The sequence below is a fragment of the Schistocerca serialis genome, chromosome 2 (genome assembly GCF_023864345.2).
Source record: "Schistocerca serialis cubense isolate TAMUIC-IGC-003099 chromosome 2, iqSchSeri2.2, whole genome shotgun sequence".
Taxonomy (NCBI): Eukaryota; Metazoa; Arthropoda; class Insecta; order Orthoptera; family Acrididae; genus Schistocerca; species Schistocerca serialis.
In genome coordinates, this window is record NC_064639.1 from 475,097,159 (window position 1) to 475,109,800 (window position 12,642).

Below are 12,642 nucleotides of genomic sequence, written 5' to 3' on the forward strand. Positions count from 1 at the left end.
GCTTCTCAATCATTGCAGTGTCACTAATAAGGAGAGGTGCGTATGTTCCCTAAGTATTATTCCACCCTCATTCAGCATACATAGAGTTCAAGACTGGGGCTTAAGGTAAGGGAAAGCGTAAGGCGCAATTCTGAGACACTATCGAGAAAATCGCATTCGAAGTATGACGGTGTAGCTCTTATACACTCGATGGTATGTCCTTGTCACTGGAACAGTGGAGGCTCAGCCGTAAACGCTTTCACTCGTGCAGGCAAAGTCGGTGTCCTGGGTTCACATACAGGCAGTTTTTTCCAGTATGCACGCATTTGAGCTAGAAAATTGTAGGTATTGTATTCCATTTTCCAGTCGTCCAGGGTTCAATCGATTTGGCCACGAGCCCAGAGAGGCGCTGCGGGCGATGTCGAACTGCTAGCAAAGGCACTCGCGTCGGTTGTCTGCTGCCATGGTCCATTAATGCAAGATTTTGCCGCACTGTTCTAACAGATATGTTCGTCGCTTGTCCCACATTGATTTCTGCTGTTATTTCACTCGGTGTCACTTGTCTATTAGCACTGCCTACTCTACGCAAATGTCTCTCCTCTCGGTCGTTAAGTGAGGAACATCGGCCACTGCGTCGTTCGTGGTGAGAGGTAATGCCTGAAATTTGGTATTCTCGGCACCCTCTTGGCACTGTAGAGCTCGAAATATTGAATCCCCAAACGAGTTTCGAAATGGAATGTATCAACATTCCGCGTTCAGTGTCTGTGAATTCCCGTCTTGCGATCATAATCACATAGGACACAACTTCACGTGAATGACCTGGGTACAAATGACCTTTTACATGCGATACAACAGGCATCTTATATGTGAAAGTCGCTACCCAATACTTTTGCCATCTCAGTGTATTATGTATTATATTGCAATGTGAGAGTTTGTTGGTTGCTGGTTATCCCTTACATTATATATTTTTTTCGATGTGACACCATTTGTTTCGTCAATGAAATTATGTGGATTTTCTGATGCTCAACTACTGTAGATTTAGATTTGATTTATCAAACCTGCTGTACTTCTCTGTTGCTCAAATTTTGTGTATTACTTTTTAACGTAATATTCGTATAATTTTTTACTACTTCGTTGTAGGACGCCTTTATCGTTTATATTTGTTCTAAATTTACACTAATATTTTAGTTGCAACGTGAGTGGGAAGTGTTAAAACTAGTGGAGGGGACAATTATAATTAAGTATTAATTTGCAAAAAACCACCAGAAGTGCGCCGCGTCACAGAGTTGTCGCCCTTTTAGCATTTGACAGCCGGTCAGCGGAAACTGTTACACATCCGGTCTGGACATAGTGATCCGCGATTCGTTGCAAAGCGTGTAAAACAGGATCCCTTTTCTCTGTCACGTCAACGAATAAGCGTTGTTCCTATGGATCTAGCAAATGTGCCGGTGTAGCGCCCTTTAAACGTTTGTCGACTCAGTCTGCCTGATGAAGGTTACTTTAACTAATGACTGCTGCCGATAATTTACTTCCCGTTTTCTAATTCCCAGAATTCCATATGATATAAGTACTTTTTGCATTATAATGTGTCAAAACGGCAGCATCTCAATTCTTATAGCTGTCTTCAAAAATGGTTCAAATGGCTCTGAGCACTATGGGACTTAACTTCTGAGGTCATCAATCCCCGAGAACTTAGAACTACTTAAACCTAACTAACCTAAGGACATCACACACATCCGTGCCGGAGGCAGGATTCGAACGTGCGACCGTAGCGGTCGCGCGGTTCCAGACTGTAGCGCCTAGAACCGCTCGGCCACCCCGGCCGGCTGCTGTCTTCCTTCACTCAAATTGTGATAAAAGGAATGACGAAAAGATGAGTCAGTCGTGACGAGATCAAAGCACTGGCGACAAAATAATTTGCAAAGCAGTCTGAAAATATTTGGGAGGTCGTAGATAACAGCGTTCCTCCTAACTTTTGTTTTGTATAATATCCAGTAAGTAACCATGAGATTGGTATCACTGTGTCTCCTGTCCGGTTATTCTCTGTACCAGACGAGAAAGGTTTGAAGTTTATCGTAACGAATAGGTGATGGGAGTTGCGAATTCTGTCAATGGCAAGACATGAGACGAGGCCATTTTTTATGTTTCTATTTTTTCATTTATTTATTTATTTGCGAGGCTTTACTGGTCGTGAAATGGAAACCACAGAGAAAAACAGAAATGTATGATTTTTAAAATTTAGCAACTTCTTCCAGTTCCTTATCTAGTCGCGGCTCTGACTGAGATACGAGGTGCGACAGTAAAGTAATGAGACTGATGTGAAAAAATGTTGCTTACCGTTTTAGTCAAATTTAGTGTTACAGAATGAGATTTTCACTCTGCAGCGGAGTGTGCGCTGACATGAAACTTCCTGGCAGATTAAAACTGTGTGCCGGACCGAGACTCGGACTCGAGACCTTTGCCTTTCACAGGAGAGCTTCTGTAAAGTTTGGACGGTAGGAGACGAGGTACTGGCAGAAATGAAGCTGTGAGGACGGGGTGTGAGTCCTGCTTGGGTAGCTCTGATGGTGGAGCACTTGCCCGCGAAAGGCAAAGCTCCCGACTTCGAGTCTCGGTCCGGCACACAGTTTTAATCTGCCGGGGAGTTTCAAGTTTAGTGTTGTCTCCTTCAGATTAGTTCCATTCTGATTGCACACACTTTTTCCAGCGCTTCTGCCATTGATGGTAACATTCCTGGAACTCATCTTCTGTAATATCCCCCAAGACCCTCGTCATAGCTTTTTGGACACCGCCGTTTTGACTCTTGGAAATAGAAAAAAGTCGCACAGATCGATATCTGGTGAATAAGGTGGCTGTGGTGGTACTGAAATTTATTTTGAGGTTAAAAATTGCTGTACTGACACAGCAATATGGTTGGTTGGTTGGTTGGTTGTTTGGGGAAGGAGACCAGACAGCGTGGTCATCGGTCTCATCGGTTTAGGGAAGGAAGTCGGCCGTGCCCTTTCAGAGGAACCATCCCGGCATTTGCCTGGAGTGATTTAGGAAAATCACGGAAAACCTAAATCAAGATGGCCGGACGCGGGATTGAACCGTCGTCCTCACAGCAATATGGGATGGAGCATTATCGTGATGCAGAATCCTATTATCTGCAATGTTGGCATAGACACGAAGAACTCTTTTGCGAAGTCGTTCTAAAATTTCTTTGTAGTAATAGTGGTTAACTGTTAGTTCATGAGGACCCACTCTTCATGAACAATTCCCTTGGAATCAAAGTAGCACACAAGCATGCATTTCACTTTTGACTTTGACATGCGAGTTTTTTTTGGTCTGGGTGATCCCTTTGAGCACAATTGCGAACTTTAACGTTTTGTCTCTGGATCATACTGCAAAAATCAACTTTCATCACAAATGATAACACGGCTCAACAATTCTGGATTGATTTCGGTTTGCTCTAACAGATCGGGTGCCACATTTTCCCGTGTTTCTCGCTGTTGTGGTGTGAGATTTTTGGGGACAATTTATGCAAAAGTATTTCACATACCAAGATCTTCAGTTATAATTAGAGGAACCGTTTCTCGATTGATGTTCAGTTCTTCTGCAATCATTTTCATGGATAATGTTCGATTAGATCGTACGAGTTCACGCACCCTGGCCAAGTTGACATCCGTCTGTGTGGATGATGGTCGTCCACTGCGGTCTTTATCTTCAAAATTCGTTGTGCCTTCACTAAACATTTTATGCCAACGAAAAACTTGAGCTCTAGACATAACCTCCTCTACAAAAGCCTTCTGAAGCTTACCGTAAGTTGCCGCGTTTTCACCCAATTTAACGCAAAAAGAAATGGCGTACCGTTGCGCAATATTATGCGGTTCCATTTCCGTGACGAGAGACACAAACACGTGTTAACTTGTTACAGCACAACTCACGACTGAGCAGTTGCATCGATGTGCCGCTTGGACTAGAAGCAGCTTATAGACCAAGGTCAAAGATATTGTGCCTATGCAAGCCTTCAGGGTTGCCACATTTTGCAAAGAAAATCAATCTCATTACTTTATTGTCGCACCTCGTATTTGTTGAAGGTTTACAACTTTTCAAGAACCTTCATCGTAGAAGGCAGCAGCTTTCCGCGAATTCTCTATGCTGGTCTGCAGATCGTTTTCTGGATCAAAATGTTGTCCTCACAGGTAACGCTTCATGTGAGCAAAGAGATGAGAATCAGATGGAGCTACATGCAGGCTGTAACATGGGTGGTCAAACACTTTCCATCGAAAACATTGCAGTGAGTTCCTGCTCCATTGCCCCACTTTGCTGTTATGCGTGGCAGGTGCATGGCAGGTACGATATGTGGACTGCATGAAATCAGGCGGATACCCTCGGCAAATGGCAGCACACTCTTCACTCTTGGTGGGACAATCTTTTGTTCTAGGCATCTTAACGTGCTCACTGCACACTCAAAACTGAAAAGACCCACGCGACGCGATCGATGGGCATAGTAGAGACACTGCGCAACACATCTGTGCAAAGATTTATCGAATTTTCACTGTGGTTTTAATGTCGTGATCGATCGGACCTTGTAAAACATGAGAACATATAACAATTTATTTTGGTGTCACCCAGCATGGGGCTGAGCGTTACATAAAGAAAGGAAACAAAAAGTTTTTATAAGATGTTATTTATTACCAATTAAATTGATGGTAAATAGTACAGGTACGAAAGTGGGACTCGTTTCTGAAGAAACTTTGCATGGCGAACTACAGCAATTCCGGCGACGAGATACACTCCCTGGGGCTGTAGCGACAGGCAGGTAGCACAGGTCGGTTATCGCCACCTGTGGGAGAAGCGGATGCCGCCGGAGTAGTTGGGTTTGCCGGCCGCAGGCCCGTGGTAGACCCTCTGCCAGGAGCCTTCGGCGTCCACCCGGGTGTTGCCGTCGTCGCTCTTCCATACGTTTCCGTGGGCCTGGGCGTCCACCACGGTGCCCACGCCCTTCTCTTTGTGCACGTCCACGCCCACTCCGCCACGGTCCTCCTGAGAAAAGTGGTTCAAATGGCTCTGAGCACCATGGGACTTAAATGCTGAGGTTATCAGTACCCTAGAACTTAGAACTATTTAAACCTAACTAACCTAAGGACATCACACATGCCCGTGGCAGGGTTAGAACCTGCGACCGTAGCGGTCGCTCGGTTCCAGACTGTCACGCCTCCTGAGAAGCATTTGGAATATTGTCAAAATTACATCAAATGCAAAGTCACCTGATTTCTGCTGACCATAGTTTCCTCTACTGACTATGGCTACATTTGGTGGGACGGGGGCGGGGGGGAAGAAATTTGGTCAACACATGACTATTTGTCTCCAAAAGTGAGACACTACATTTCGTTTAGTTAGTTCTTCAGTTCAGGAGAGTCAGTAAACGACGATGGAATTGGAAGATATGATGACGATCTTGTTGTGGTTGTCTCAAATACAAGAAAAAAGGGAACAAAGCAGTGGTGTATCAGACGAAATCTGGCAATAGGCATAATTAAACAAGCATTTGTAGCAAATAAACTAGGAAAGTTACTTACACGGAAATATACTTTAAAACAAAAGAATGACGCACCACAAAGGAATTACCCAAATGGAATGGAAATCTGTAGATGTGATGAACGTGTACAGACAAACAAACTGTTACTATTTCAGAAAAAAATGGATGACTTCTTCAAGAGAAACCGCTACACAAATTTAGTACGTCAATAACGCGTTGGTCAATCTTTGGCCCTTATACTAGCAATTATTCGCCTTGGCACTGATTTATTTGTTGGATGTCCTCCTGAGTTATATCGTGCCATTTTCTCTCCCACTGGTCCGCTAGATCGTCAAAATCCCGAGATGGTTGAAGGGCCCTGATCATAATGTCCCACACGTACTCAACTGGGGAGAGGTCGGTCTTGTTGGCCAAGGCAGGGTTTGGCAAGAAACTTTCGACGTGCGTCAGCGAGCGCTATCTTGCTGGAATGTAAGCTCAGGATGGCTTGCCATGAGGGCAACAAAACGGGGCGTGCTGTAACGATGACGTTGGTGGCAACCAAAGGACTAGAGGTGAACGAACGTATTAATGACCTGCTCTGTCTCTCGAATGAATCATATAGTTTTTCTGAAACTGTAATGATTTGTCTATACATGTACATCACATCTACCAATTTCCGTCCCATTCGGATAGTTCTTTTGTTGCGCGTCTTTCTTTTTCTTTCGTATCGTTCAAAAAGCAGTAACATCAAAAGTACTGTTGTCACAAATATAAGCTCCATTCACTAACGTAGCAAGCGTAACATACAATACCCAACAAAGTTGTAGTTCAAAACAAGCCTCGTAACTTGCGGAAATTGACACGCTTATGGATACTGTATAGCTCGCTATCCCACGTAGCTATGCGGGGTGTAAACGGTATAAAGTGCCAAAAAACTCCAGTTAACAGAACACATGTAATGGATTTAAAACGTCTAGTAACATGTTGGTCCATTTCCTACGGTTTTCCCAGACAAAAAGAGTTCATCTCGTGACAATGTTTTTGGAAAGGACTCTGGACAGCACATACGGGTTAGGCGTGACTTGTGGAAACGTTTTGCACAATGAAATGGAAGAATTCATGAAACAGGGTGAGTACACTACGGGTTACGTCGTCCACCCCTCCCCCAACACAGGTACATTTATTAAGCGATCGGTTCGTGTTATTTACCTCTGCGCGTATTGACATTGCAGGCTAAGTCGCAAACAAGTAGGCAACAATGTCCTGCTGCCGCGCGAGGTAGCCGCGCGGTCTAGGGGGCCTTACCACTGTTCGCGCGGCTGCCCCCGTCGGAGGTTCGAGTCCTCCCTAGGGCTGTGTGTGTGTGTGTGTGTGTGTGTGTGTGTGTGTGTGTGTGTGCGTTATCATCAGCGTAAGTTAGTTTAAGTTAGATTAAGTAGTGTGTAAGCCTAGCGGACGATGACTTTAGCAGTTTGATCCCATAAGAACTTACTATAAATTTCTAACAATGGCCTGCTTGGTTGAGTCACTGTAATATGTCGATCGTCGGCAGTCGTCTAGTTATCTGTGCAGACGTTTCAACTCCGTTAAATGTTAGGAAGGAAGGGAGATTTACTATCAGTGAACTAGGCGATATTCATTTAATTTATGGCGAGGCAAATGGTATTGCGATGGCAGCTCTACGAATTTATCCAAAACACTTCCCACAACGAAGACTTCCTGCACGATCGATACTTTTCGTTACTACCGCGACCTTCGTTCTGATAATGTAAAGGAGAAAACGTCTGGTTGTACTTAATTCATTGTTTACGTAAAACGAATTACACGTTCTTGACACCCCAATGACTATTTAAATTACTTGTTTCGGTAGTACCTAGCCACCGGCCTGCGCTGTTGTACACGCCCAATGTTTACATTGCTTGACTCGTCCGTTACCTTTCCCTGACCGTCACATCGCTGTCGATAATACACAAGTAAGATCGTGTGCCGACAGTTGACAAAGTAAACAAAGATGGGTCTACTATCAAACATACAAATATCTGTCTTTTAGGAATACGAAAATAAAGAACGTGACACAACAGTATGCCAACGGCCTTGCCTGAGTGGTGACATTGGTTCTCGTCAGATCACCGAAGTTAAGGGCTGACGGGCTTGACTAGCGTTTGCGCTCTGCCGACCGCTGTTGGGAAACGGGATGCACTCACCTTTTCTGATGCAAATCGAGGAGCGACTTGAAATGGCTCTGAGCACTATGGAACTTAAATTCTGAGGTCATCAGTCCCCTAGAACTTAGAACTACTTAAACCTAACCAACCTAAGGACATCACACACATCCATGCCCGAGGCAGGATTCGAACCTGAGACCGTAGCGGTCGCACAGTTCCAGACTGTAGCGCCTAGAACCGCTCGGCCACCCCGGCCGGCGAGGAGCGACTTGATTGATAAGTAGCGGCATTATGACGTCACACCCCTCCATATCCGCATCCGGTGACGCCTATAGTCTGAGGATGACACGGCGGTCGGTTAGTACTGTTAGGGGTCTTCCGAGACGTTTTTCGTCAAGCACACCGGGATGTACCTTTCCGTATAATACTGGCAGTTTATTCTGTTTACACCCCGTGTGGTATTACTGATGATGATATTTGCCAGACGTCTGCGGTAACGATGTCACTTTATTTACGATTGTTTCCTCTCTTTATCTTTCTAACACTCTGCGTGGTGTCTGTTGTTCTATGTCGTGTCTCCTTAACATTTTCGCGCAACGACGCTCTGAGCGTGTTTTTTAGGGAATTGACTAGTTGGAACCTGGGACCTGTTGCTGGTAAGGAGACGCCAGACCACACATGACATGTAGAGTTCAGAAGAGTTCAGTGAGACTAGCGATGATATAACCAAATACTTAATGATTTCAGCGTCAGCTCCACTGCACTCCCTGTAAAAGAATCTTAATACTAACTAAATTTAGTGGAAGGGTTCAAGGCTTTCCTATTTTTAGTTAGCTGGTAAAATAACGTCGAAAAAGCAATTAAGTTTACCATTGGAAATTTTATTCTACTCACAAAACATTGTTTATAAATTGCACTATTGATAAAAGGAAATATTTTAATACAGGATGATAAAAACCAACTGCGTTCAACAAAAATGTGAACGAATATTTCCTGAGTGGGTTTCCAAGTTCTACAATGTATCGAAGGATGACCTATGCCATATCACATCTATAACCTAGATTTAAGTTAAGTTTCATAAAAGAGAAAACTATCAAAATGGTCTAAAGTGACCCTCAATTATCTATAATTACTTATCTATCTTGTCGTAAATTACAGTGGCTGATGTGGCTTCTTAATAATTAAATAACAGAAAAATCATCGCGTTTCAGATTTTTACTTCAAGTGGCAAATGTGAACACCATGAGATTTAATTGACGATCGACACTAGTATTACGTAAAAAGGGGATATAACAGATGAGACTTCTGCAGTTCTGAGTGAAGCTTTATGCGCGCTTATGCGGCATCGCGTGTGTTCATTATCTTGTCGGTGGTTAGTCAGCGTCAGGGAGCGGCGGTCGGCACAGCTCCACGCATCTCGCCGTCTCGGAAGCAACTCTTTTCTAACTTCTCCTTACCACAATTTACCGAAGTTGGTTGTTGTTTTCATCTGACCAATCAGGGTCTCAATGTTAACTTTAAGCTCCGCCTACAAAAATTCTGTCTATCCAATGAGAAACGTTATACTTTTCGTGGTGGGGCAATGTTTTTAAAGTTTGCAACGTAACAGAGACGCGAAAAAGTCTCGCGCTAAAACTTGCAGCTGGTGTGGCCCTTTTAGTGTCATCGTAAGATCTATACTGTTCTTCTGGAGGGCTCTAGCTTTTAACATGGGCTGGGGGGGTGGTCCTGTCGGTTACTTCCTAACAAGCTAACGTATTGTAACTTTACTTTCTACGTAATTTGGTTTTAATTACATTGTTTCAAACTGCAGAGGTATAAGCGTAAGAGACAATACGAACAGAAAATATGGAGAGCCTCTCCCAGTATACCTGTATAATTTGAAGTCTCTGTACGTCCATCTTTTCAAAGATGGTTCCGGGACTCGGCCGTTCACTATAGGGTGTCAAATCAAACACCTTTCAGCCGTCTAATTTCCAAACTTATTTTAATTGGCTATCTGTTTCGGCGATTTAATACGCCATCTTCAGGCCCCTGACCGACGTGTAGGAAGATTCCACCTCGGTTCTGGTCAAAACAATACTTGTGTCTGTCGATTTCTGCTTGTTGTATGGATCACTTCAACCATCATCTGCCGACTGATGATAGATCGATTTCATTAACTCTTGTATGATTTAATTACGAACCAGTTAGCTTTCAAGCCACATAATAAATCTCTGTTGTTTGGGCAAATGCAAACAAATAAAGATGCTTTACCTTGTCCTCCGGAGACGGGAAAGCACAGCTGAGAACTACGGCGCTCAGGACGAGGAACAGCACGACTGTCTTCATAGTGGTTGACTCTGCGTGGCTCTGGAACAGAAATGTTGATGGCTGCTACGTCCAAACAACAATAATAAGGGAGTCTCATAAGTTATGATCTTTGTATCAACAGGAATGCGAGTATCCAGCGACTCCAAAGTACGAGAGTGCGTATTGTAATTTAATGATTGGAAAACCGATATTAGTGTGTGTCACAGAAAAGTAGCTTAACTCTAATTATACAAGAAGGAATAACTACATGTTGAACGTGTCGGGTGAGAAGAATTTTATAGGTTCTTGTATGACCAACACATCTGGGAAACCAATTCTACTCGGAAGCGATTCAGTTCGGATTCGACTCTGAACTACGTACGGTCCTTCTATGGCTGCTGAAAGATCAGACCCGCAGATACAAGGCAGATCTTGCCTGAAAATTCAGTGCGGTTTTAAAGCAGACGTTACACACCTCTACCATATCCTATTTTGTCATCGTCCTGTTACCCACGATTTTATTTTACACTTCAACGCAGGAGATGTCCTCTCTACAGGATCTCCCCTCTGTCCCAAGAGCTGCCAGTCGAATTTTCCCTTGTGTTTCGGCGGATATTTGCAATTTAGTTTTTCAACATTTAGCTGGAGTTGGCCCAAACAAATACTGCTTTCGTGTCTTTCATGCAACGAGCGGGGTCGAAGGGAAGCGTCAGTTTGTTTCTCGTTACTGATAAAGTGATTTTTAAATCAGAATTTCAAGTGTCCACTCGACAGAGCGGTCCCAAATTAGTTTAATGAGACAGTCGTTTTATCGACATGTATTAACTGTGACAGTGAAACACGAAGACTAACCAGTACTCCAGCATTCGCTGCTGGAGTATTGTGTTTCTTCCTGTTTTAATGTCCCTATGAAAACACATCGATAAAAACGACCATCGCACTAGAGTAACTAGTGACTGCACCGACGAATGAGTGTGTACAACTCCAGTCGTCATGACATGATAAGCAGTATGTCTTTGGGCTGACTCCAGCTATCCAATGGGAAAAAACGAGCTTTCAAGTATCTGGTGAAACATCAGAGAAACGAAGATTCATAGGAAAGACAACCGACATAAGATTAAATAATTCTCCCCGTCTTCTGATCTATCGCCATGAATTAAACAAGAGCGGCGTCTTACTAGAAAGGAAGTTATTTTTTGTACGAACTGAGCGTAGCTCACTGTTGTTCCTTGAAGTAGCTCATAGAGCAAACTAACTGGTCATTACCAGCACTTCACTAGATCGCACGAGATTCGAATATTGATGAAGAGATCTGTGACCGACGTACACACTTCCTTCCAGTGTTAAGTATAGCAATCTTTACCATTCTTAACGAAAGTAGAAATTCAATTCTTCGGAACGTATTGTTGACTCATCAGACGTGCTTAAGAATTGGAAACATAAGATTCCTGAAAATAACTTATAGTAAAGTCACATTGTCTACGCGATACTGTAGCAGCATGAGGGTCAACGTGGAGATCAAACCGATTATTCTACACAGATAAACGTCTGTGGCCTCTTCTCTGTTAAAACTGTTCTGTTGCAATATAATTAGGCAGTAGGTAATTCCGTATACGTTGCAGCTCGCACGATATAATTGAAATTAATTTTTTCTCCTTGAGAACACGTTCCTGTCACAGAGGGAACTTTTAACAATTAGATAACTGAAGAAAGCGGGAAAACTGTTTTAAAACATAGTCATGGTTTTGTTCCTTGATGGTGAATGGTTAGGCTGTTGTATAAAAAGGATTGTATTAATCATTAATTTGAACCGATGCTAACTATAATGTAATGTATATTACTGTCGAACGAAATGTACTAGTCATCCTGTATACGACTGGGGTCCAGGAAGGATTAAATCGGTTCTTAGTTGCTGTTAGTTTTGTATTACCAGTAGCCTGCTCAAGGTGAAACTTTATTTCAAATTGGTGATTATCATACAAATTATAGGCCCTACTGTTAACACATTAACGTGATATGATGAAAAATGAGATATGTGATGACAATGTCAAAATCGACAGTAATTTCTAACTTCGTTCGCCACAGTATGTTACTTATTGTGCTGCAGCTGAGCTTCAAGTGCATGAAACATGTAAAATGCGCCCTCTGACATAAATTCCGTACCTACGCAGAAAAGGAGAAAGAAGATCGCTATTAACTGCGAACGTCAAGGCTCTCAGTATCTTCGTACGGTGTTAAACTAAATGTGCACCTCCTGTTGACTGCATATCAAACTGGTCAAGGGCAATAAAGCAATAGGAAAATACTGTCTGGCTGCCATCAGTTCCTTTAGTAGTAACTGACCAATATTGTACGACATCTTTCTTTATTACCAATTGGCAAGACTAACAGTGAAGGTGCGAATAAACTTGCCAATAACAGAAACAAAATTTAAACATTTTGTGTGTCACTCTCACCTATTAGTAATCTTAATCAGTGTCTAGCTTTACTAGAATTAACACGTAAAAATGTCTGTATCACTTCCATATTTCCTATGAAAGTTCGCAGCATTAATACTGTGCATCTCACATCAAGGACCAGCATCTTTGCCGGAAGTATAGCTGCCTCCTCAGACTTACTTGTTCCTCCGCGGCGGTCGGGCTGATGCTGCTGTTTCTCTGCCAGCTAGTGGATGCCTCAAGCTCCCAGCTGACAGCAGCC

At 43.1% G+C, this 12,642-nt stretch overlaps 1 protein-coding gene across 1 annotated transcript; it reads right to left on the reverse strand.

Moving 5' to 3' along the window:
- Nucleotides 1-4,635: 4,635 nt before the first annotated feature.
- Nucleotides 4,636-12,642, reverse strand: LOC126455604 (uncharacterized). Its single transcript, XM_050091365.1, has 3 exons — nt 12,561-12,642; nt 9,907-10,002; nt 4,636-5,007 (listed from the first exon to the last, which is right to left on the reverse strand). Exons 2-3 carry the CDS (start codon nt 9,979-9,981, stop codon nt 4,798-4,800), a joined length of 285 nt encoding a protein of 94 aa, XP_049947322.1. The 5' UTR covers nt 9,982-10,002; nt 12,561-12,642; the 3' UTR covers nt 4,636-4,797.

What these genes read in the sequence shown, in the direction of transcription:
- LOC126455604 (XM_050091365.1), bottom strand. Translation starts at nt 9,981, where the DNA reads ATGAAGACAGTCGTGCTGTTCCTCGTCCTGAGCGCCGTAGTTCTCAGC. An exon ending in TCCCGTCTCCGGAGGACAAG is followed by an intron (nt 5,008 to 9,906) that starts GTAAAGCATCTT and finishes CACTTTTCTCAG; the next exon opens with GAGGACCGTGGCGGAGTGGG.